A 24803-nucleotide genomic window follows, 5' to 3' on the forward strand; every position below is an offset into this window, starting at 1 on the left:
TATATTACGTATATGACATAATTGTAATAAGACAGTCATTCGTTATTTTGGGAGAGGTGGGGGTTGAATGACTGATGCAGGACAGTAGATATTGTAGACTTTATAGGAATAAAACAGAAAACCAAAAAGTCAATTAAATCTTTTGTCCTAACTTGGCACAAGTAAATCCACATGAGTTATGCGAGCTATGGGTTAAAAGAAAAAAAAAATGAAAGATTGAAACAAATAAAATACGCCCATCAGGAATGCTGCCAGTTTGCCAACATAAGTCTGTTTTGCTTTCAGTGTGCGAATGACCTGGAGCGGAGGAAATGCTTTTCCAGGAATTTCTGACACTCGTTACCATTCACGCTATGTAAGCTGGCATCTGCCCATGTAACTCAAGAGCTCGGGCAGAGAACGTGAACAATGAATCACATACTGAATAAGCTGTCTTTTGCCCAATGCTTAGGATCTCCCTGACAGAACAAGGTATTGCTTAAAAGAGGTGACTGAATATAAATCAATATGCTTAAAGGGAAGGTGTCATGAAACGTAATTTTTTTTTATCATATTGCTTTTAATAGGATATTAACATAAATGTTATTTTTTATTTGAGTTCTCATGTTCTAGTTTTTACTTCTCTATGGGGGCTGCCATTTCTTTTTTCATCTCTGTATGTGTCGATTAACGACACATACAGAGATGGAATACGGCACATACAACCCCATAGAGAATGCGAACGGGAGCCGTTCCATTCTCTGAAGCGTACGCCGTCTGTGTGGGAACGGAGCATGCGCCGCTCCCAACCAGACCAAAACTAAGCTCGTTCGTAGAGCGAAATCCAGCGCCATTTTCATGTGGAACAGAAGCCGCTGCCGGACAGTAAGACGACGACTTCCGGCCATATGTTCAAGGAAGCGAAGACGCAAGGAATAAGAGTGGAGGAGCAGGTAATTTACGTTAGTGTATATGATGTGTGTATTATGTTCGTGCTATACTGTCTGCTGAGCACTGTATCTAATCCTCCTACACTGGGCAGTCGCTCAGAAAATGGTGGTACACACAGTGTAGGAGGTTTGAAGATTCAAACCCCTCCTTCTCCTGGCACTAGCCAGAATAAGGGAGGGGGGATTGTGTGAGGACACTAGAGCGAGTGTGTCCACCCCAAATTTGCAGCATAAATCAATGAGGTTGCTTTACCACAGTGACCATGCTGCAATTTTGGGAAGTGCTCCTTCTGGTGGGCAGCACATGGAAATGTTATAAATTAGTATCTAATTTATATTTCCTGACTTGTGAAAAAATTAAAACAATGTGCAATCACTTAAATAATAATTGTTCAACTAAAAAAAATTCTAGCGACACATTCCCTTTAACCTCTTAAGGTAGGAGACAGAACTAGATTGCCTGGCAATTTTAATCTGCCCTATCCTTTGCTCCTATACATAAGAGGTATTTGGCAGTAACATATCCCACTGGCCATACAGAGCTGAGAGCGGAAACCCTTATAAACCCATAATCATATACATAGCTTTAGGTAGCCACTATTTAATACTTTTTCCAAAACAATAAAATAAAAGCTTGACTCCAAACTTAAAGGGGCTAATGCTAACTACTATAGCTATGAAATTAATAATTCAGGTAAAAAAAAAATTGTACTTCATTAAAAAAAAAAGCTCTATGTAATAGTTCCATTGGTTCAGTAACAGGTCTGGCTCACATCCTTACAGTGATGCTGTAGGGTGTATAAAGTGGCTTCTTCCTTTGATTTCCGTGGGTCTGGATTGCAGCCAGCCTGCTAGTAAAGGCCCTGCAGTTTGGAATGCTGTCCATTGGTTTCCTCCACAAAGGCTGATTCATGCTTTACAAGTCAGACCTACATAGAACAGTCATACAGATGTGCACTGCAGGACAACCATCTCTGTCCCAATCACATACGAAGGAGGAGAAATGTAAACAGCTCTCTATAACCAAGTTCAATGTAAGTTTTCTTTCTAACTTTCTATGAGAATATAAAAATTCTAGTATACAGTAGATAGAAGCTACAGAAGGGATGAACTAGAAAAATATAATGCAGCATACAACATTTTGGGCACCATTTAACATGATTGAGACACATTTTGGTCCAGCTCTCAACACCGGATTTATCCATAAACCAAGCCCCGTGGGTACCTTTAGGGGAGAGCTCTAAAGGATGCTGGACACACTTATCACACAGAGTGTTTCCGTTGGTTGATGCATTATTGGAATAAAGAAAAAAGCCCCCGAGTAATGGAGAAGCTTTCAGGGAGATGGAGAATGGCTCTTGATCTGTAATGCAGGAGGGGTGAGAGGCCAGAAAGAAATGAGCTTATGTATTATTCACAGTGCACCCGGAGAATAACCAAGACAGGAGCCAGTAGCATGGCAAAGAAGAGAGCACACTAAAACAGATGTGATTCAGCCATGGGTTTCTCCCCACTATATTCATACACATAATCCATCCTAAATTTCCACACTGTATATTTCACAGTATGCATAACACCGCATCATAGGTCAGTCTGGAGCTGCTGTAGACTAAGATAAAAGGAGTATTTGTGTCTATAAATTCTGACAATTTATCTTTATGCGATAGATTTATAGACAATTATCCTAAATTATTATCTGCCATGAGGTCACAAGCTCATTAAAAGCAATACAGTGAATGTGGCGTTTAGATTCAGCAGGTTCCTCCCAAAATTGCAGCCAGTCATCACCTCTGTACGTGGGTGTAGAACAGAAATCATGCATGTAATAATAACACACGGATACTTTGTGCAAGATCTACTGAAGCTTCATAGAAAGCCAACGACATTACTAAAGCTGGATTACCTCAATTTTGGAGACAATTACAAAAAGGCAGATTCCAGAAAAGTAGAGAGATTAGAGAAAGATATTTAACAAAATGGCCAATGTCAACTATTTCCCCTGATTATCGGTGAACAACGGATTTCTGTCAGTCTCCTGTAATAGGAAGTCGACCATAATCTGTAGTAGATCGGATAAACAAGACAAATAAAAGGAGTTACTGTTCCTCTGCTCCCTACTGCACCTGATGACCGTAGACTAAGCCGGGTTGAAGATACTTGTAGTGCTACAAAGTACAGTTGGACAAGCCATTGGTCATCCAATATCTCATGTTTATAGTCAACTTTACACAGAACCTTTATCTTGTAAAAACACAAAATTAAAAACTTTTTCACACTGACGTTCTGGTTCTGTTCTCACAGACAACTAATGCTCCTGACAGGCAGAATAGCATAGTCTTCTGCATTATTCCAGATGAAAGAAGACCCCAAAACAAAGGAATTCAAAAAGGGACCTAAACAGAACGGTCGTATTAGTTAGAACTACTTCAAAAAGCTGAGACCTAACGCCAGTGTCAGAAGGGCCTAAAAGCAAGCACTTCAAGTCCGGGAGGAATTCAATATATAAATCACCGCCCGTTCCATAGTGTAAAATAATCATGTGAATAAGGCTTTACTCTAATGTGTGCGTTTTTTGCGCGTTGCAGCTCCGTGTGTAATAAGTGTTTGCTGCGTGGCTGCCTGATTTTCACGCATATGACATCCTTATGACACACGGTTTTGAGGTTTAGAAAAAGAAATTGAGGTGGTTTTATTTTTCCCTTCATTTCTTGATCTACTGTTGCGCGACACATGGAAGTGCTTCCGTGTGCTGCGCATGATTTTCACGCACCCATTGACTTCAATGGGTGCGTGCTGCGCGAAAAACGACCAAGTATAGGACATGTCATGAGTTTTACGCAGCGGACATACGCTGCATGAAAATCACGGAATGTCTGAACAGCCCCGTTGACTAACATAGGTCCGTGCGACGCACGTGATTTTCACGGAATTTAAACACGTTCGTGTGAATAAGGCCTTAGGAACAGATTCTATGATGATTTTGTTAGCTGCACTTATAAGACTTCATGGAGAAACAACAATAAATGTGTTGATATTTTTGTAAAGTTATTAGGCCTCATGCACACTACCGTGCCCGGAATCACGGCCCACATACAAAGTATGGGAGCACGGCCCGTAAAATGCAAAAGAACAGACATGTTCCATAATTTGCGGGACACTTCTACGGCCCAGACACCTTCACGCAAATATATGGGAATGTGTCCATGGTCAATAGAAGTTAAGGAGTCCGTAATTGCTAGTATTACTGTGTATCAATGTCATCTGAGTGCACTATGATAGGGGCTGCAGAGAGTCTATGTAGTCGGTTACTAAAAGGACCATTTGGATTTTTAAATAGCATTTAGGGCTTGGGATTACATGAATCCCGAATATAGTAGAAGTGCATTTCAATGGGGGCATGAATTCCACTGTATATACATATCTGACTAATTTATTGCGTATATTTGAGTGCATAACATCTAACGAAAATAGAGTAGAAGGGAAAAGAGCAGCTTTGGTCCAATCACTATATATATATATATATATATATATATATATATACACACACACACACACACACACACACACACTTTGCAGAGTTTTGGATGTCACGATTGCCACTGGATCAAGGATTTTCTATAAACACCTGTATCATACAGTCATGCCAGGTTCACACAAACCACAATGCCTGTGAATGGGATTTTCAAAATTCCATTCACATGCTAAAGAAAAGTCCATAAATCTGCAACATTCCCTATACAGCAACAAATTCCGCACAAAGCAAATATTGGGTAGAATTTTTCCATAGACATATATCCTCGCCATCATAGGGGAGGAGCTACATACCGCCTAGCAGGAAACCTCATTGTTGCCTACTGACGGCCCTCGTGGGGACCCCACTAGGCAGCAATAGCCATTGTAAAGGTCGATAGAAGTGACATTCACAGATCACGCAGCATATAAAGATTTTTATGGCGACACAATAGTTGTTTTTTTTTCCTCTGCGTTAACATTGGTCAACGTTCCTTACGATCGCTCGGAAATTAGCAACTCGCTGTTATAATTGGCAAATGTAAACAGGCCTTTAGTATTATTAGTTCTTATACAATTCAATTTGTGTGCAAGCATGTGGCAGAGACAGCTAGATCTGTCACGGTGCACTTCCTGTTTGTTAGCAGGTATTCACTAAACCCCACACGCAGCAGTAAGAGGGAGGATTACCCAGGCTGGTGGTTTGCTGGGACCAGTTCCAGCAGCAGTCACACCTGACGCTTACAGGAGAACAGGTAGGGCAACCCGTGAGGCCTTTTATCTGTGCGGTGTCTGCATTTATCTTGGCAACGGATCAAACCTTGCTTCATTGTGCTTGGAGTTATTATAGAGCTTTTCAGGAATTGCTTGTGGTAACCATTAACCCATTCAGAAGCAAGGAAACAAAATAAGAATGGAATAGTATAGCCTTCCTGTTTCTTCTTAGTGGATTTGAATAGTTCTAGGGCCAACTAATTATATGCGGATATATACGAATGCTAATATTGTATATAATGCTGTCTACAACAAACAAAATACAACAAAGTTCTGTTGTGTCAGATACAAAAATACAGTTTCCAATATGGTCATCATTTTCACATATGTCCTTTCCTAATCTGCTTAAGAAGGGAAAGCATTACAGAAAAGACAAACACAATTGATTAGTTTCATTTGGGAACAGAAGCTCCCAGTTTCCATTAGCAATGTACGAACCACAGAGTTCACTTTCACTAGGGAATGGAATTTACTAAATAAAAACAATTTCATTAAAATTAGGTGTATTATTTATAGTTCACCTATGGTTCATGTTTTACAAACCTGGAACACCACACTGCCACGATGTAACCTAAAAATAAATACAAAATGTGGCAAAGAAAAATGCATGTAGAAAATAAATCCACTCAACCACCAAAAACACCTGACAATATGAAATCTGAGCATCAAGACGCCTAGACACAAAATCATAGCCAAGATCAGTACCATCACATCAGTGCTACACAACACAGATTCATTTAAAAATCCTTTCTGTTCTTAAGCCGTAACACGTCCAATATCCATTTTACACAGTAAAGTTGCCAAGAAGAGAAGGCTGTATACTCAATGATCATGTGACTGAATGTCATATGCAGAGGGGGACTTACCTCTGAATAATAAAAGGGCAGTTTTGTGCTGACCCCTGGGGTCAAACTCATTTAAATAATTAAACCTGGAACTGTCACCCACCCCCTGTAAATAATAGCCCTGAAGACATCAGGATCAGATTGCTAGTGAAAAGCTGGCCACTTGCAGGGTTGCAATTTATCTCTCTTTTCTTCTCTCCTTTGTGCTGAGAGGCATCAGGAAATGTGCCATCCAAGAGGTCTCCCCAACCACTCTGTACTCGATAAACAATTCACAGTGACTCAGGGAAATATAAAACAAACAGCCAACTGTTCGTATTTAACATCAGTGCCATCTCAACATTGTAACCTACCTGGATCTAGTCTTAAACTATTGCCAAAGCTTGCATGTGGCACTTTATAATTAAAAGATCAACAAAGAAAAGAGGGGGTGGGGGGTTTCAATAATTACACAGATGGTACGAGACGCAGTTCCTGATCTTAACCCCATGGCAAGAGACAACATGCCTTAGACAAAGACCAAAGCCCTGATCTCCCAAAATCAAGACAATTCTTACTTTTCGAAATAGAAGATGCTGTAATATTATCTAAACGTCTTCAGGTAACGATACTTGCCAATTCATACAGTAGCTGCCATTTAGCTTTATGAAAAAAATAAATACTCTACAATTCAAACACCCTTGAACATTACCGATAGTACCACCCAAGTTATACTGGCACCACAAGGTCATTTATTAAAAATAAGGGCTTGGAAGTACAACCTGCAAAGCTTAATGACAAAGTTATACAAAGAGAAGAATGGATTTATAGACAACAGGACATTTTAGATTTTCTGGAAGGCCCAATTCAAACATTCACACATTTTGAGTCAGTATATTTTGAACCTAAACAGTGGCTGAATGTAATAAAACCACCCCTCCATGCTCCACTCTGCTTTCGCCTAAAAAAAAAAAAACTAAAAAAAACACGGTATAGAAGAGTGTAATCTGGGACTGAGACTTCAACAAGTTTTCGGACAATTAAAAATGGTTTCATACAGGTAGAAAACCATAAAAAATAAAAATTTTGAAATAAAAATAGCACCATATACAAACTATGTCACCAGGGGCCCCAGCCGCTCTCTCGTCATTGCTTAATAATGACAGGCCATCCACACCCCCTGTCACTTGGACTGATGAAAACAGGAAGTAACATGGGGCCCCAGTGAACAGAGAAACACCAAAATTTTTTAATTTTATGGGTTGTCAAAACCCTTTAAACCTGGATATGGTCTATTAACAATGTAAAATACAAATGTAAATACAGCAAGCCCGTTCCAAAAGACCACCTCTTTATCATACCAGATTTTCTGTGACAGATTTTCAGTTATCACGTCCTATGTATATTGCCCATCTACTCTTCGTGTGGCGCAAAAGGGCCAAAACTTTTGGACACTTTTCTATGCTAAAAACTGGCGTAGAATGGTTGATAAATTACTCTCTTCGTGTCTCACTGTACATGTATTTTTGTTAAGATCTGGTGCTTGCTTAAAGGGAATCTGTCAGAAGTTTTGATCCCTCAAAACTGCTGATCGTCCTGTAAATAGCACTGGGATATCAGTGTGAACATACCTGAGGTGACCATCATGCAGGTTGCATGCACCAAGAAATCCAGGTTTTTAATGTCCCCGGCAATGCAATTGTAAGTGCTTTGAAGGCGGCCCCCTTCATGTGCAGTGCTCCAAGCTATCTGCACTGAATGCTTCCCAGCCCCTCCCCTCTGCTCCAAGTCGCAACTCTAGCATCCACTCAGGAGACCATTAGAGCCATCACTCAGAACAGAGGGGAGGGGCTGGGGAGCATTTAGCCAGGAGCACTGAACATAGAGCCATCTCCGTGGCACCTGCGATCCCGGTGCCAGGGACATTAAAACCTGGATTACTTGGACGTGCAACCGGCATGACCATCCCCCAGTTATGGTTACATTGACCTCCCTGTCCCCAATATAGCGCTGTCAACAGTTTTGAGGGGTCAAAACTGCTGACAGATTCTCTTTAATGAAGTGTCTGTAGGAAAAGTTCCTAGAAGAGCTTCTATGGAAATCCAACATGCAAAAACTTGAGTTTAAAGACTAAGTAAACTTTTGAAGTAATTATTATTTTTTTTTTAATATAACTATGGATTATGTGGTTTTATGCAACTTTTAAATAGGTTTTTATTTAAAAAAAACAAACAAACACATTATATATATATATATGCGCCTATTTGTGCTGTATACATAGAAGCTGTACCTTGACGGCAAAGCCAAATCAGTCAGGTCAGCAGGACTGACGGTCCAGCAGAGAGCCAGCGGTTATCAATCACATCTAAAGTTCACTACAATGTAACACGTGACCACTGCAGTATATGTCCCAGTTCCCAGAGTTTTTTTTAACCCCGATTTTGACACGGAAGCGGCCGAAACGGCCCCCCCATTCATCTCAATGGGAGGCGGAGCCTATTTTTCCCTGCATGCTCTTTCTTGTCGCTGTTCAGCCTCTTTCGTCCCATTGAAATCAATGGGTGGCAGATAAAGCGTTTTTCGCTGTGGTTTCTCGCCCGCGTGCAAAAAACGTCACGAAAATCAAGGCAAGGAATTGTAGGCAGGCAGCTAGTGTCCTACGCTTCCGTAACTGCCATTCACTTCTAAGGGAGTTACGGAAACAGCGTAGCTCAGCGAGCTACGAGGGCTTATCTGATTACATGGTTGGAAATTACGAAGTGGCATCGGGAACCCAGAAAGGTGTAACAGGGTTTAGGTGGCCCCGTTCTAGAGATAGGTGCTGGTCCCAGAGGTGGGACCCGCATCTATCGGACGTTTATGCCGTATTCTGTGGATATGCCATAAATGTCCGTTATGGGCAAAACTCTTTTCTGCCAATAAGGAGTGTCGATCAACAACATAACAAGATGATTCATACCTGTTAAAAAGCTTTTTTACACGGACCTATGTAAACTGTATTGGGACAAACGATTATTTATTCAATCGTTCCATCGCCATACAGTTTGCATAATGTCGGACGAACAATAATTAAAATCGCTGACAATAATTTTTTAGGCTGCATAAAATATGCAATCAGCTGACAAACAAGCGTTTGCCATGTTTACACGGGCCAATGACCGGGAACGAGCATTATTACAGACGCTTGTTCGTCCGATTATCGGCCCGTGAAAATGGGCCTTTAATGTATCCCATCTTCATTATGATCTGGTGAATAAGAGACTTTAGATTTTTCCTATTTTATATTTCCTATCAAACATATATTTAGAAAGCCCTAGCCTATATACCACCAATAATGCTCTACGTATAAGGTATTCTTTATATAGCGCATACATATTCTAAAGCACGGTCTTAGCCGGTAAACGCATTTTAACCTTGCTTACAACTCACGCAATGGTTCAGAGTACAATACTATTAAGTAATGTGCTGAACATTTAATCTAAACAAAAGGTGGCCAAGTAATGCAGCTTAAACCTGGCCATACACGAGATTATAGTTGGCCAAAATGGCCTGATTTTGGGTCCTGTCAAACATAGTTTGCAAAATTAAAGCAGGTGATCGTTCGTGATGGCCAACAGCAAACTTGTATGCCAAGAATACGATAGGCCAGGTTGACAAATTTTGTTCGTAATTAACTTTGCATAGCATGATTGGCAGAAATAACGTACAGACGATCCCATGGACGATTAATCTGCTAAACGCTGGCCAATCAAAGTCCTATGTGTATGGCCAGCTTAAAGAAAAGGCAAAAAAAACTATTAAAAAGTAAGGCAGTAGCTCTGTGTGTGTATATGTATATTAAAAAAATTAAAAAGGTAGACAGAGAACCTAGCTCCTTTGCGCTGCCATGATAGTGGTAGAAGAGCAGATAAAAACATGTTTTCTAAGGGAAAAGAATGCCACCCGTGTCATAAGGTTATAATTTCAAACAGGCTTCTGCCTAGAAGGAGAGCCAGGGGCACAAGGAGGGGAGAAAAAAAAAAAAAAGGAGCGACGACTGTATATTTTACATTCCAGGTGTGCTGCTAAGCCAGTAACATCCACAACCATTACAGATTTAGAACAAGTTATGGTCTTTTCACCTAAAATCTGCAATATTCCCATCAAAAATTTCAGTTCAGCAGGTCCTGCAAAATTAAACAGGGTTTTTGGGGTATTTTAACACAGTGGGTAGATGTGCAAAGTAAAATTATATCCCCCTCCCCAAACATTTTGATATATTGTTCAAATGAAATATATATTTTTTTATTTAACAAAAGAGCGGTCAGCTTTTTTAAAGTACTTATTCAGGGGTCATATACCGCTGTTTATGGATCAGACTTCTGGGGGCAGTTGAAGGCTGCTAACCAACTATAGCTTTATTCTGGACGTATATCGGATCTCTGTGAACGCTGAATATTTAACGCTAAAGTGTTTGGGGAAAGGGAAGTTCAATGCTCCGTAATAAATAACAAAAGGCTTCTTAAAAAAAACAAAAAAACACAGCACTAACGTACGAATATGAAGTACACTTTAAGGGCAATTTACGCAGAGTGATTTTTCATCCATTGTCATAGATGCTGAATAGTCTTATCGATGTAAATGAGAAAGAAAGACAATAAGGATAAATAAAACCTCCAACAATTCCCAAGTCATCCACACTACCTGTCTACTGATGTGTCATTTTCACACGTCAGAATGATGGGGGACCATCAGCTAGGAGCCAACCTACGCTAGAAGACAGGTAAAAGTAGAGGTATACCTCCTAAACAGGACTGGCAGAATGAGAATCACGGAACTAGTGTTTCCATTTACATCATTAAGACACAAAAATATGAATCATCAAAATGACACATACATAAAAGTGTAAGCATGAATATAGGTTTATCGCTCATTGGTAGTAAACTAATTTTATGCTGGGACTACACGGTCAAAAAGTGGCATGCGAATCACATGGAAATTGTCGCTTGCGACCTTCTTCCCCATAAGAAAAGCCACTATGTAACCCCCAATTTTCACACATGACTTTTAGTCACCATGTGTAACAATATAGCTACTCAGGGATAGCTTTGTGCGAACATGCCATTATCGGTCCATGAGAAACAAAATCGCTCCATGTGCACACGTCTTTAGATGTACAGTTTTTTGTATTATAAAAACAATGTGTCGCAAATAGGCTTATACCTGTGCTAGCAGAGAATAAGCGGCACAAGATATTCTCCTACTATCTCGGAGACAGGGATCAAGAGTGAGAATTCTGCAACACATCAGCATAATTGATCTAACATCTCTGGATATCCAGAACTAATTCCCTACATGTAAAACGCAGGGGACCAGCCTTAAGGACATATTCTGCAGCCAACGTGCGAACATTATTAATGCGAAACAGGATAGGTCATGACTTTTATCATTTATAAACATGCTGAAAAAACAAACCTTGCCAAAGCTTTCAGGTAAAAACGCAGATTTTACTTATGGAATTGTTAAATGAGAAACGCACACACCACCTTCAAGAAATAGCAATTATCTGACGAAGCGGATAGTCAGCTTTTATTTACCTTAATACCATAGAGCAGGTTCCCATCCCTTTAACACACACATGCGTGAGAAGCATAAAGATCGCATACGTAGCAAACCAACGCTCACAGATTAACCCCATCAAGGCTTCATGAAAGCCTGAAATTCATGCCAGATCAGCAAGTACAGGCATAGGTTGTTGCCTACAAAAATCTATTCAAAGCCAGAAGACAATATTGGAAACTAGGCTGTCAAGCACAATTTGCAGGTGACCTTACTACAGGCATCAAGGAGTGAAGGGTGTCATTGTCAGGGATCAGATCAGCAGGGAAAGAGTTAACATCCACTGCAATCTATTGCCAGTTGCCCTATAGCAGTCGAAGGCTTTATACGTGTACATACTGGAAATCCATTATTGGGTTACACTAATGTTTTTATTAGGTCCAATAAACAAACAATACAGAAGAGAAAAAGTATACAGATAGAAAAAGAACCTAGAAATGATAACCAACCCATTTACCATGGTAAACAGATGCACTAACTACAAGTGTCTTACATGAATGCAATGCTTGCCAGGCAGATACAGTAGATAGGTATAGTTTATTTGTATCCATTCCCCTAGGACTAGTAAAGTCTCAGGATTAAAGGCACCCCTCCCCCCAAAAGAAAACCCATTTTGTGCCAGTGAAGTAGGGTGGTTGGGGCCAGCTGGCAGCAGAAAACTGATTAAGATAAGATTAGCTCCACGCCCACCCCACACACACCTACTATCCACACAACATACCAGCTACCCTCCCCCATTGTGAGACTAGTGTTGCACCCATAACACCCACTCATGCCATAAACCTACCCTGTGTTTACACAGCCCCCAGTACAAAAGCACCCCCCATCCGTGCACTATTATGCCCGTCTGCTCCCACAAAGCATAACCGCAAATACGCATATGTGACCGAAGCGCACAGCCACCATGTACAAGATACGTGCGCTCCGGTGGCATGGACAGTCCCTCAAACATTTGCACCCCATTATAACGTGTAGCGGTGCCCACAAGTGCGAGAGGCAGGGCTGTGCTCGCCAATGCTCTGCTAACACTGCCCACACGCCCACCATTAGTCCAAACATCGCATATCCCGTACACCATCCTTTATACACTGTACCCCTATGCCATGCACTAGTCCCCCTCCATTTACCACGTATAGCCCTCCGTGCTCACCCTAGCAGCATCTTATACCGCAAGCCCTACTCCCACAAGTAACCCCGGTTACCTTACTGCATGTGAGCGGCTCTGTCAGTGCAGCCCCGAGCTCCTCATCTCACAGCCACCCGGCCGCCATCTTCAAGCGTGACGTGGGGACTCACCCCTGACCTGCAATATGAACAGGAGCCAGGGAGGGATAGAACGAGGGAGGAGGAGGGCACGGGGGAGAGAGGTGGCGACACAACTCTGGAGGCAGGGCACAGGACACAGAATAGAGGGCGGCACAAGAGGAGAATGGCACAAGAAAGGAGGAGAATGGAGTGAGGGAGCTGCATACGGGGCACAGGGCGACGCACGTTGCTGAGGAGGGGGCTCAGGCACAGGAGTGGCACCATTTATAATCCCTTACATCACTCTGAGGTGTCCTCTCGTATGATTTCATCAGAGATCACAAGGAATACTTCGGATAACTGATACTTGCATTTATATTTCGATTATAAACATACACATCTATCATTAGCCATGGTGTGTGTGTGTGTTCCCCCCCCCCCCCTCTATATTGTGGGTGGTAAGGGCAGGGCCGTCTGACCTTTGTCTCATATTCTGCTCATATATGCTTTGCATTGTTGCATCTACTTTTAGTTTTCTAATGCCATTTTGTGGTACTACCATTGTATACCCGAAGGGTATGTGCACACGTAGTGTTTTCAGGCGTATTTCGGGCCGTTTGCGCCTCGAAAAACGCCTGAAAAAATGGAAGCAGAGCGCCTACAAACATCTGCCCATTGATTTCAATGGGAAATATGGCATTCTGTTCCGACAGGGCGTTTTTTTACGCCTCGTTTTCGAAAAACGGCGCGTAAAAACAAAACATTGGAGCAGTGAAAAACGCAAGTGGCGGAAAAACATCTCCCTTGAAAACAGCTCCATATTTTCAGACGTTTTTGAGTTTGCGTGTGAAAATACCCTAAAGGTATGTTCACACGGGCTATTTTCGGACGTTTTTCGGGCCGTTAACGGCCGAAAAATCAGAGGCAGAGCGCCTCCAAACATCTGCCCATTGATTGCAGTGGGAAAAAACGTCGTTCTGTTCCGACGGGCCGTTTTTTTTACGCGGCCGTTTTGAAAAGCGGCCGCGAAAAATAAGTGCATGTCACTTCTTGAGCCGTTTTTCATAGACTCTATAGTAAACCGCACCAAAAAACGGCCATAGAAAACGCTGTGAAAATCGCGAGTGGCTTAAAAAACGTCTGAAAATCAGGAGCTGTTTTCCCTTGAAAAGAGCTCCGTATTTTCAGAAGTTTTTGAGTTTGCGTGTGAACATACCCTGAGGTTATGTTCACACGCAATGTTTTCAGGCGTGTTTCGGGGCGTTTACACCTCGAAAAATGCCTGAAAAAACGGAAGCTGAACGCCTACAAACATCTGCCCATTGAAATCAATGGGAAAAACAGCATTTAGTTCATACGGGGTGTCTTTTTACGGCTCTGTTTCAAAAAACGGAGCGTAAAAAGATGCTCCGTAAAAAGAAGTAGCATGTCACTTCTTGAGGCGTTTTTTGGAGCTGATTTTCGATTGAACACTATAAAAAAAAAAACTCAAATAAGCTCCAAATTTCATTTTCAGCTTCAAAAATGCCTGAAAATCATAGGCTGTTTTCTCTGAAATCAGCGCCGTATTTTCAGACGTTTTTTGCTAAGCGTGTGAACATACCCTGAAAGTGAGCGGTAGCTTGGTCAAATTACCTCAGGAACGCACATTACCTCATGCTGACAAGACACCGCAAACTTCCACTGAACCCCTTTTATGACTGAAATCACACACATCGTTTTGCTGTGTTTTTGTGGCGCATTCACTGGTGTATTTGACAACTGTTGTGGCCAGATGTTACTTTAATAGTGAAATATTGCAAAGTCTGCATACACAGCTTTTCCGTTTGTGGCGTTTTTCGGACAAGTTTTTTTTTTTTTTTTAAACTTAGCATTCTCTAGTTATGGCTTTTTTTCTGGCACATGTTTAAATATAATTTAAAAAAAATATTAAAAATGCCATGAAAATATAGGAAATTCATGGTGTTTTTTTTTACAAGCGCTGCCAAAATCGTGTGTGAATTGAAATAGAAAATCACATTTACAGAGCATCGGAATGAGGAAAAAATCTCATAATTTCACGCCATGTCACACGGCTTGATACCCGCAACCATTGCTGGGAAAAAAAATAAAATATATATATATATATATATATATATATATATATTTATACATACTGTATGAAGCATGGAGTCTCTTGGGCCTCTTAGCTGAAATGCATCATTCTCCATAGATTAATTTTATATTCAGACCTATAGATCCTTTTTGAATGAAGCAGCTGAGCCCCCATCTTACTGTTATTTGCATGTGGGATATATACATTTTCTGACACAGTGGCAGGGTGGGGGCTGTGCGTCCTTGTAAGCAGGGATGGTCTGGCATTGGTGCATAATAAGGTACAGGAATGATGGGCCATTACAAACAATTCACCCACCCCCCATATGGGCAAGCCTGAGCATCTCCTGCACTGCGTATCAAATGTCAGCCATATACCCAGCTCTGAGGGCTAAACACACACTGCTGAGGTGTTTGAGGGAATTGTGCTGTGTACATACTAAAATAGATAAGCAAAGTACCTATTTTGCATGGGTAAAACACGTTCAGCAGCACAAGTAATGTATGCATGGAATATATACATTGGTGAGGCTGTAAATTCAAATAGGTGTTCATTGTGATGCTGCGTGGAGCAGGGATAGGCAGTAGATTATCTGTATACTGTATATCATCAACATTAACTAAAAATGCCTTCAAATACCGCAGGAAGGACGTGTAAAACTGGCACGTCCGTTGTTGTTCTCTGCACCACGTTCCTCATGTTGTCACACTACACTACGTGAAGCGACTGCATCAGGTTTCACTTACACATGCCATTATTTGTGTAAATGAGTGGCATATTACGTTCATAAATATATCAGATTACATGCAACCATCTTAACTACATACCTTTTAAGGCCTCATGCACACCACAGAAGAAGCCGTTCAGGGCGAAATGCGTGTCGGGTCTGGGACACAGTTCTCCCAGTGTTACGTTCGTTTGCCATACTTTGCCATACACACAGGATGGGTATATCCACCCTTTGTAATTGTCATTACAGTTATTGGATTTTTTTGTAGCTATGCTTACTTGAGAAGCTGTAACTCTACCTCCAAAGCTTTTTTTTAATAGGCTTAGTATTACATCTTTGGTGTCTGTGATACCTGACACTCTGCACTTTATTACTATGATTTTTTTTTTATTATTGTTGCCTTGTGCTCTTATTTATGTAGCGTTGTGTTTTTTTTTTTTACATATTAATTTGATGAATTTTCAATGAAGTATATTTTATATTTTGATTAATGATTGGCATATGGATCACATCTCCTTGGTTCTTGCGTTGCATGAAGAAACATTGTCTTATTATAGCAGTCCAAATAATTTATTTCATACTTATGTTTTTAACCCCTTCCCGCCGCAGCCCTTTTTCAGATTTTCATTTTCGTTTTTTCCTCCCCACCTTCCAAAAGCCATAACGTCTTTATTTTTCCGTCTCTATAGTACTATGAGGGCTTGATTTTTGTGGTACGAGTTGTAGTTTTTCGTAGCACCATTTATTTTGGCATATAATGTACTAGGAAACGGGTAAAAAATTATATGTGAGGTAGAAAATTAAAAAAAACAGCGATTCCTCCATGGTTTTTTGCACGCCGTTTTTACGGAATTCACTGTGCAATTAAAACAACATGTTAACTTTATTCTGTGGGTCAATACGATTACGGCGATACCAAATATATATAGTTTTTTTCTATATTTTAATACTTTTACAAGTAAAAACCTAAGTGTAAAAAAGAAAATTTATTTTGTGTCGCCAAATTCCGAGAGCCACAACTTTTTTTATTTTTCCGTCGATTAAGTGGTATGAGGTTTATTTTTTGCGGGATAAGCTGTAGTTTTTAATAATACCATTTTGGTGTACATGCGACAGTTTGATCACTTTTTATTAAATTTTTTTGTGGGAGATTAGGTGACCAAAAAATAGACATTCTGGCGTTTACAATTTTTTTTTTTTACGGCGTTCACCGTGCCGGGTAAATAATGATATGTTATAATAGTTCAGACTTTTATGGACGCGGCGATACCAATTATGTTTATTAATTAATTTTTTACTATGCTCTAGGGGGAAAATGGGAAATGAGGGTTTTTTTTAACTTTTAATTTGTAAAAAAAATTTTTACACAAAAAGAAACTTTATTTAACTAATTTTTTGCTTTTTCTTATTAGTCCCCCTAGGGGACTTCAACCAGCAAACGTTAGATCGCTTGCACGATATACTGCAATACTAATGTATCGCAGTATATCGTGATTCTGACAGGCAACTATTAGGCCCCCAGGCAGCCATAGCAACCATCGCCCCCCCCCCGTAATTGCGTTGCGAGGGGTGCGATGAGCTGTTAGAGGGGGTCGCCCCCCTCTTTCTAACGATTTAAATGCCACGATCTCTATTGACGAGATCTATCTCTTCTATCGTTACTCTGAAGTGTCGGCTGTAACATACAGCCGACATCGGCATCGTATGGAGCGGGTTCACTCCGTGAGCCCATTCCATACTTCCCCTACCCGACTTTGGCGTATGGATACGTCAAATGTCGGGAAGGGGTTAATCACACAGTGTTTTGTATAGCAGACATATTGGTAATTCTGTATTACAGAGCCGCAGACACTCCATGTGCCGCTGTATGGTACCATTGTGAGGCTCTGTATTTTCCCTCTCAGTAAGGCCTCCCTCACAAGAGACGGATATGCTGTGTAATTTCTGTGCGGAAATTCCGCAGCATATTACAGTAGCACCTAAGTGGATGAGATTTGAACAAATCTCATCCACACAACCTTGGAAAAAAATCAGCAGAAATCATGCGAAAATTTACCTGCGGTCTGTAGCATGTCATGTTCAGCTAGCGTTAATGCTGCCACGAAAATTCCGGATCACAATTTTGCAGCATTTTCATCTCGTGTGCAGGAGGCTTTATACAACACGCGAAAGAGCATACCACAATTTTCTAGTGGATTCTCATGGAGTCTCTGCCTCTAGATAGCACATGAATTTGTAGGTCCATAGCTATTTGTGCCATATTACGTAAGCGTAGAACATTGAGCTGTAACATGACTGTGTGAATGAAGCCCAACAAAAAAAAAACAGAGTTTGAACTGTCTATACTAACATGCACCATCACGCAGAGTGCGACACATTCATACATGTGCACTGGGATGTGTTGTTGGCAGAATTCATACTAGTGTGAATGATGTTGTACATCTGCAGACTGAGCTGAAAACACACATTCAAGTGTATACTTGTTTTCCTATTTTTACCTTTCAATCCTTTTGCTAGGCATATAGTTATTATTATCCAATTACTAATGTGCACTTTCTGTCTAACAATGTTCAACGTATGAACTAATTTAATGTATTTGTACTGTTTTTTTATTTCCCAATTTCAGGGGTTGAATTCTAAAGTGAAGGACAAGTATAAGGCCGCTTTCAGACGAGCGTAAGGGTATGTGCACACGCAAAATCAAAAATGTCTGAAAATACGGAGCTGTTTTCAAGGGAAAACAGCTCCTGATTTTCAGAAGTTTTTTAAGCGGCCGTTTTTGGAGCCGTTTTTCTATAGAGTCAATGAAAAACGGCTCAAGAAGTGACATGCACTTCTTTTTCGCGGACATCTTTTTACACGCCGTTTTTTGAAAATGAGGCATAAAAAAAATGTCCCGTCGGAACAGAACGCCGTATTTCCCATTGAAATCAATGGGCAGATGTTTGTAGGCGTTCTGCTTCCGTTTTTTCGAGGTGTAAACGCCCCGAAATATGGCTGAAAACACTACGTGTGCACATACCCTGATACAGGTGCTTTTTTGCTTCTGTACTATGGATTCAATATCCAGACCAAGCGGTTCATCAGAACCGGAGTTAGAGCATCATAGGCTTCACTAGATCTAATTCCAATTTTGATGAACTACAAAAGGTCCAGGTGTTGCGTCGGTAATACAGGTGCAAGAAAGCACTTGCAATATGCCCGCCTGTTAGCGGCCTAAGACTAGGGTTAAACATTACACAGTGGAACCGGCCTAAAAATTTGCAATAAAATCCCCAATGAAATCCGCATGTGTTACAGCTGCGGATTTCGTCTATAGTGCTCTAACTCCGATTCTGATGAACTTCCAGAGGTTCGAGGCTGACCATTAGGGCTTATTTAGACGAACGTATAATAGGTCCGTGCAACGCTCGTGATTTTCACGCGCCTCACACGGACCTATATTAGTCTATGGGCCCGTGCAGACAGTACGTGATTTTCACGCAGCGTATGTCCGGTGCGCTTACTGCACGACATGTCCTGTATTAGTGCGTTTCTCACGCATAACGCACCCATTGAAGTCAATGGGTGCGTGAAAATCACGTGCAGCACACGGAAGCACTTCCGTGTGACGCGCGTGATTCGCGCAAGAGCAGTAAAAAGTATGAATGAAAACAGAAAAACAGTGTCATAATGGCGCATCATATGGGGATGACACACGGAGCTGTTAAGTGCCTTTTGCGCGCGCAAAACGCCACGTTTTTTGCGCGCGCGAAACGCACACGCTCGTGTAAATCCGGCCTAAGATTTCTGCCATTGGTATGCAGTTTCATCTGCCACGAATCCGCACGCGGAAAAGCCCCATTCAATGGGGCTAATCTTTAGCCTTTGGCTACCTGACGTGTTGTTTTGCGCGGAAAGTAGTGACACAGTCTTCAATATTGCCCCGTATGAACAATGGAGCAGTTTCCCATTAAAATCAATGGGACACTTTTTGTAAGTCTTTTTCATGTTAATTTCGGGGCTTTTCTGTCTGTGGCTTCCCAATGTAGTTTTCGTGCGGAAACCATGTCAAGAAATGACATGTCATTTATTTTTTTCCGCAAAAAGGTTTTTTCAACTCTGCCCTGTATAAAGAACGGGGTGGTTTCCCATTAAAATCAATAGGATGCTTTTGTATGTGGTTTTCACAAGTATTTCAGAGCTGAAACGCGCAGCTATACGCAAGAAATTCAGTCATGTGAACTTGGCCTTGGGGTTTAATAACTGTTTTTTTGTGGTATTTTTGAAGAAAATTCAAGGTAACATAATTGAAATGCTACATGTGAACAAGCACTAACTGGAAAAATAGGCGATTGCCATAAGCTAAGGTTTTATTTGCTGAGTAACATTACGCTGTTGACATACAAGTAAGTTTCTAGAAACAATTCCACCCTTTACTGAAAATGATAGTGAAAGCTAAGAGGCCTGCAAATCCGTCAGTAACATGTACACACTAGCCCTGCATATCCTGCCAAGACATTACCAAGCCATTCATTCTTTACCAGTAAATATGCCTGCCAAGTCTGTACTGTCTGCATATTACATTAACTCTTTCAGGGTCACAAGGGCTGACACGACATTGATTAGCTGGAAAGTAAAAATCAGCACTGAGTGTGCACTATTGTCTATCCCCCCTACCCCCAGAGAATTGTAGTGGTACTCTGCATTCCCTAAAACCGTAGCTCCTCAGTCCCAGATGTTAATACTGGAACAAACTGAAATGCCATCTGTTCTACAAATGACTACGTACTAGAGAGGGGGTTCCTGATGAGGGTACTGCTTGACCAAAGGGCTTCCCGACCGCTAATAAGCCCAGCTGGCATAGACAGGGTTAATTCCTATTAGGAGCTCATGATCAGTATCATTAGGAATTTCAGCATGTTTAGCCACAGAGGAAACACAGAGAGATAATCATTATAATTATGCAAACCAACGTGGTAACTTCCAAAGGGGAAATAAAATGATGATAAAATTAATAGCTTCCTTATGCATGTGTTGTGGCTTTAATTCCTCGAAAGCCTTTAGCAAAAACAATTAAAGGTGCAACCAAGCCAAGCTGACTCAATATAGAAATACCCTGCAGTAATATTAGGAGGCGTGAAGGCAAAGCGGCGCTGAACTGTATTAATCTGAACATTAACATTTCCCTTTTATTTTTGTTTAAGATGTGGCATCGTACATAAAGCACAAAGAATCTATCAAAGCGCACCTTTAGTAAATGTCGTGGATTTCATGTTCCTTCATAGAAAGAACATTTGCCTTGTAAATGAACTTAGCCTATTCTTAAAAACATAGTGGTACGTTTTCTGCCAGGATGCCCTCTAAAAGACAAGCCCCCTCCTAAAACACCACACACGCTTTTGTCCAATTATCTGCAGGAAAACAATCCCTACTCTTTATCTCTACATGGATCCTTCATTAGTAGGATTACAATAATCCTGATTACCATACGTAAGAAACGGCAATAGTTAAACCTATCCAACCTAGGGTTACCAGATCAGCTGTGTACATCCAAGCACATACAATGCATTTTGTTAGAAATTCATTTTCTTCATTATGCAGCAGCAGGCAAAATATAGAGGGGCATCTTTATAAGGGCGGATTTACACGAACGTGATATACGTCCGTGCAACGCACGTGATTTTCACACGCGTCGCACGGACCTATGTTAGCCTATGGGGCCGTGCAGACTGTCCGTGATTTTCACGCAGCGTGAGTCCGCTGCGTGAAACGCACGACATGTCCTATTTTTGTGCGCTGTTCGAGCATCACGCACCCATTGAAGTCAATGGGTGCGTGAAAATCACGCGCACCACACGGAAGCACTTCCATGGGACGTGCGTGATTCGCGCAACAGCAGTAAGAAGTATGAATGAAAACAGAAAAGCACCATGTGCTTTTCTGTTTACAAACATACAAACAGAGTGTCATAATGATGGCGGCTGCGCGAAAATCACGCAGCCGCGCATCATATGGTGATGACACACGGAGCTGTTAAGTGCCTTTTGTGCGCGCAAAATGCAGCGTTTTTTGCACACGAAAAACACACACGCTCGTGTAAATCCTCCCTAAGACTATTACAGTCATTTATTAGGCCCCATGTACACGACCGTAATTTTGATACCGTAATTGCGGATCAAAATAACCTGCAAAAAAGGACATGTCCTGTTTTTTATTTTGCGGGCCGTGTTCCGATACTTTATAATGGGAGCACAGCCTGCAAATGTGGGTGACAGTCCGTGGTCCATCCGTGCAGTAATCACGGACCGTACACACGGCTACAGCCGTATACAGGGGGCCTAACATGCCGGTGGTGGTTTAGGGGTAAAGTGATAAGTTCCCTTTAAATGTATCTGGATGTGTTCAAAACTAGACATATGGGAGATAAAGTGAAAGATACTGCACATTTATATTTATTAATTTTTTACTTCCTGACAGTCACCCTATTGAAGGACAAAATAGTCATCCTCTGCCAAGCCTGAAATGGCTGATAATAGTGAACAATAGATTACATTCCAGTAAACAGAAAAAGGAGAAAAGCGAGATTGCAAGTTTAGTGTACTTTCAATACCGTGTTATGTATTAGGGCATCTTTCAGACTTTTACATTCGTATTTCATCCGTTTTTTTATGTCCGTAATACGGAACCAAAGTTAATCAATGAGGCTATTCACATGGGCGTATAAAATACGCGCGTGTTATAAAAACGCAGCATGCAGTACTTTTACCCATATTGCGGCTGGAAAATGCTTATTGAAGTCTATGGAGAAGTGATTTAAAAAACGGATGCATCTGCATTTTGTCCGCTTGTGATCTGTATTGCATCAGTTTTTTCAAAGGGGCTGTTTTATGTCATTCAATTCTGGTTCTCTAGAAGACAGCCCATAAGTTTACCAATCTGATTAAAGAGGCTCTGTCACCAGATTTTGCAACCCCTATCTCCTATTGCAGCAGATCGGCGCTGCAATGTAGATAAGAGTAACGTGTTTTGTTTTTTTAAAACGAGCATTTTTGGCCAAGTTATGACCATTTTTATATTTATGCAAATGAGCCTTTCTTAAGTACAACTGGGCGTGTTTAAAGTTATGTACAACTGGGCGTGTATTGTGTATGTACATCTGGGCGTTTTTACTTCTTTTACTAGCTGGGCGTTGTGACTAGAAGTATCATCCACTTGTCTTCACAACGCCCAGCTTCTGGCAGTGTACAGACACACAGCGTGTTCTCGAGAGATCACGCTGTGACGTCACTCACTTCCTGCCCCAGGTCCTGCATCGTGTCGGACGAGCGAGGACACATCGGCACCAGAGGCTACAGTTGATTCAGCAGCTACATCGACTTACCTGCAAACGCTGATGCTGCTGCAGAATCAAATGTAGCCTCTGGTGCCGATGTGTCCTCGCTCGTCTGACACGATGCAGGACCTGGGGCAGGAAGTGACGTCACAGCGTGATCTCTCGAGAACACGCTGTGTCTGTGCACTGCCAGAAGCTGGGTGTTAACGAAGAGAAGTGGATGATGCCGATTCGTCAGCATCATACACTTCTAGTCACAACGCCCAGCTAGTAAAAGAAGTAAAAACGCCCAGATGTACACACACAATACACGCCCACTTGTACATAACTTTAAACACGCCCAGTTGTACTTAAGAAAGGCTCATTTGCATAAATATAAAAATGGTCATAATTTGGCCAAAAATGCTCGTTTAAAAAAAAAAAAAACACGTTACTCTTATCTACATTGCAGCGCCGATCTGCTGCAATAGGAGATAGGGGTTGCAAAATCTGGTGACAGAGCCTCTTTAAATATCTGATGCAAAATCATCCGTATTATTAACGTTTACATATACGGTTGTGTGAAAGAGGCGTTATAGGTATTTCAGCTTTTAGACTGGGGCTAAACAGCGACTGAAATTAAAATACAGTTTCAAATAGTCCCCATTGGGGAGAAAATTGAAAGTCATCTTGTCGCTATAGCAAAATTCATAGCGAACTGTTCTGGCATTTTCTCATATTTTTTTTATGGAGAATGAATTAATCAATGCACATAAGCGAGTCGCCAGCATTGATATACCATACTTCTTTTTTTCTGCTCTATGTCCAGCTTTACTACTGCCTCTCAAATGTAAAACTTCCGTATTAAAAACTCTAAGGTTAGGGCTACACGGCGACTTTTGCCATGATACAGGTCGCTCTGACAAACATTGCTGTGTGCGCTGTAATGAAAGTGAAAATGGTCGCCTTCCAACCTGCAAGCCGCTGCGACTACAACAACACCACAGCCCAGCAGGTTTGGATGTCTTGTGACTGTGGTGTCACAGTCACAGCAACTTACGAGTCGCAAAGTGACCACATTCACTTTTATTACCTGCGATGCAGTTAGTGCGACACAGTGATATCTGTCCTTGCAGCCTGTGTCGTGACCAAAGTTGCTGTTGCAGCCCTGGCCTTAATTTTTCCCTCCAACAACAAAACTGGATCCTAATTAAACTAAAATGTAAATGAAAGAAGAATACATAATATGACAACTTACAGTGTGTATAAAAAGTCTACACACCCCTGTTAAAATGCCAGGTTTTTGTCATGTTACAAAATCAGTCCAAGATGAACCATTTCAGAACATTTTCCACCTTTATTTCCACCTATAATCTGTACAATTGTATTGAAAAACAAACTGAAATCTTTTAGGTTGGAAATATAAAGAACAAAAATAATGTGGTTGCATAAATATGCACACCCTTGAACTATTACTTTGTTGAATTACCCTTTGACTTTATGGCAGCATTAAGTCTTGTTGGGTAGAAGTCTATCAGCATGGCACATCTTGACTTGGCAATTGTTTCCCACTCTTCCTTGCAAAAGCGCTCCAAATCTGTCAGATTGCGAGGGCATCTCCTGTGTACAGCCCTCTTCAGGTCACCCCACAGATTTTCAATGGGTTTCAGGTCTGGGCTCTGGCTGGGCCCTTCCAAAACTTTGATCTTCTTCTAGTGAAGCCTTTCTTTTGTTGATTTGGAAGTATGCTTTGGGTCATTGTTGTGCTGAAAGGTGAAATTCCTCTTCATCTTCAGCTTTTTAG

General features: G+C 41.2%; 1 protein-coding gene across 2 annotated transcripts in view; it reads right to left on the reverse strand.

The window, feature by feature from the left end:
- HIC2 (HIC ZBTB transcriptional repressor 2) overlaps window positions 1-13053 on the reverse strand; it is a 50728-nt gene extending 37675 nt beyond the window's left edge. Inside the window, exon 1 of one of the 2 annotated variants that reach the window (XM_075832310.1) lies at window positions 12843-13053. In XM_075832310.1, the coding sequence (XP_075688425.1) occupies window positions 12843-12847 (5 nt within the window). In that variant the 5' untranslated portion in view covers window positions 12848-13053. Of the gene's footprint in view, window positions 1-12837 lie in introns of both variants that reach the window. The other variant, XM_075832316.1, reaches the window with a different exon arrangement.
- Between the last annotated feature and the right edge of the window lie 11750 nt (window positions 13054-24803).

Source organism: Rhinoderma darwinii, chromosome 1 (genome assembly GCF_050947455.1).
Source record: "Rhinoderma darwinii isolate aRhiDar2 chromosome 1, aRhiDar2.hap1, whole genome shotgun sequence".
Classification (NCBI taxonomy): Eukaryota; Metazoa; Chordata; class Amphibia; order Anura; family Rhinodermatidae; genus Rhinoderma; species Rhinoderma darwinii.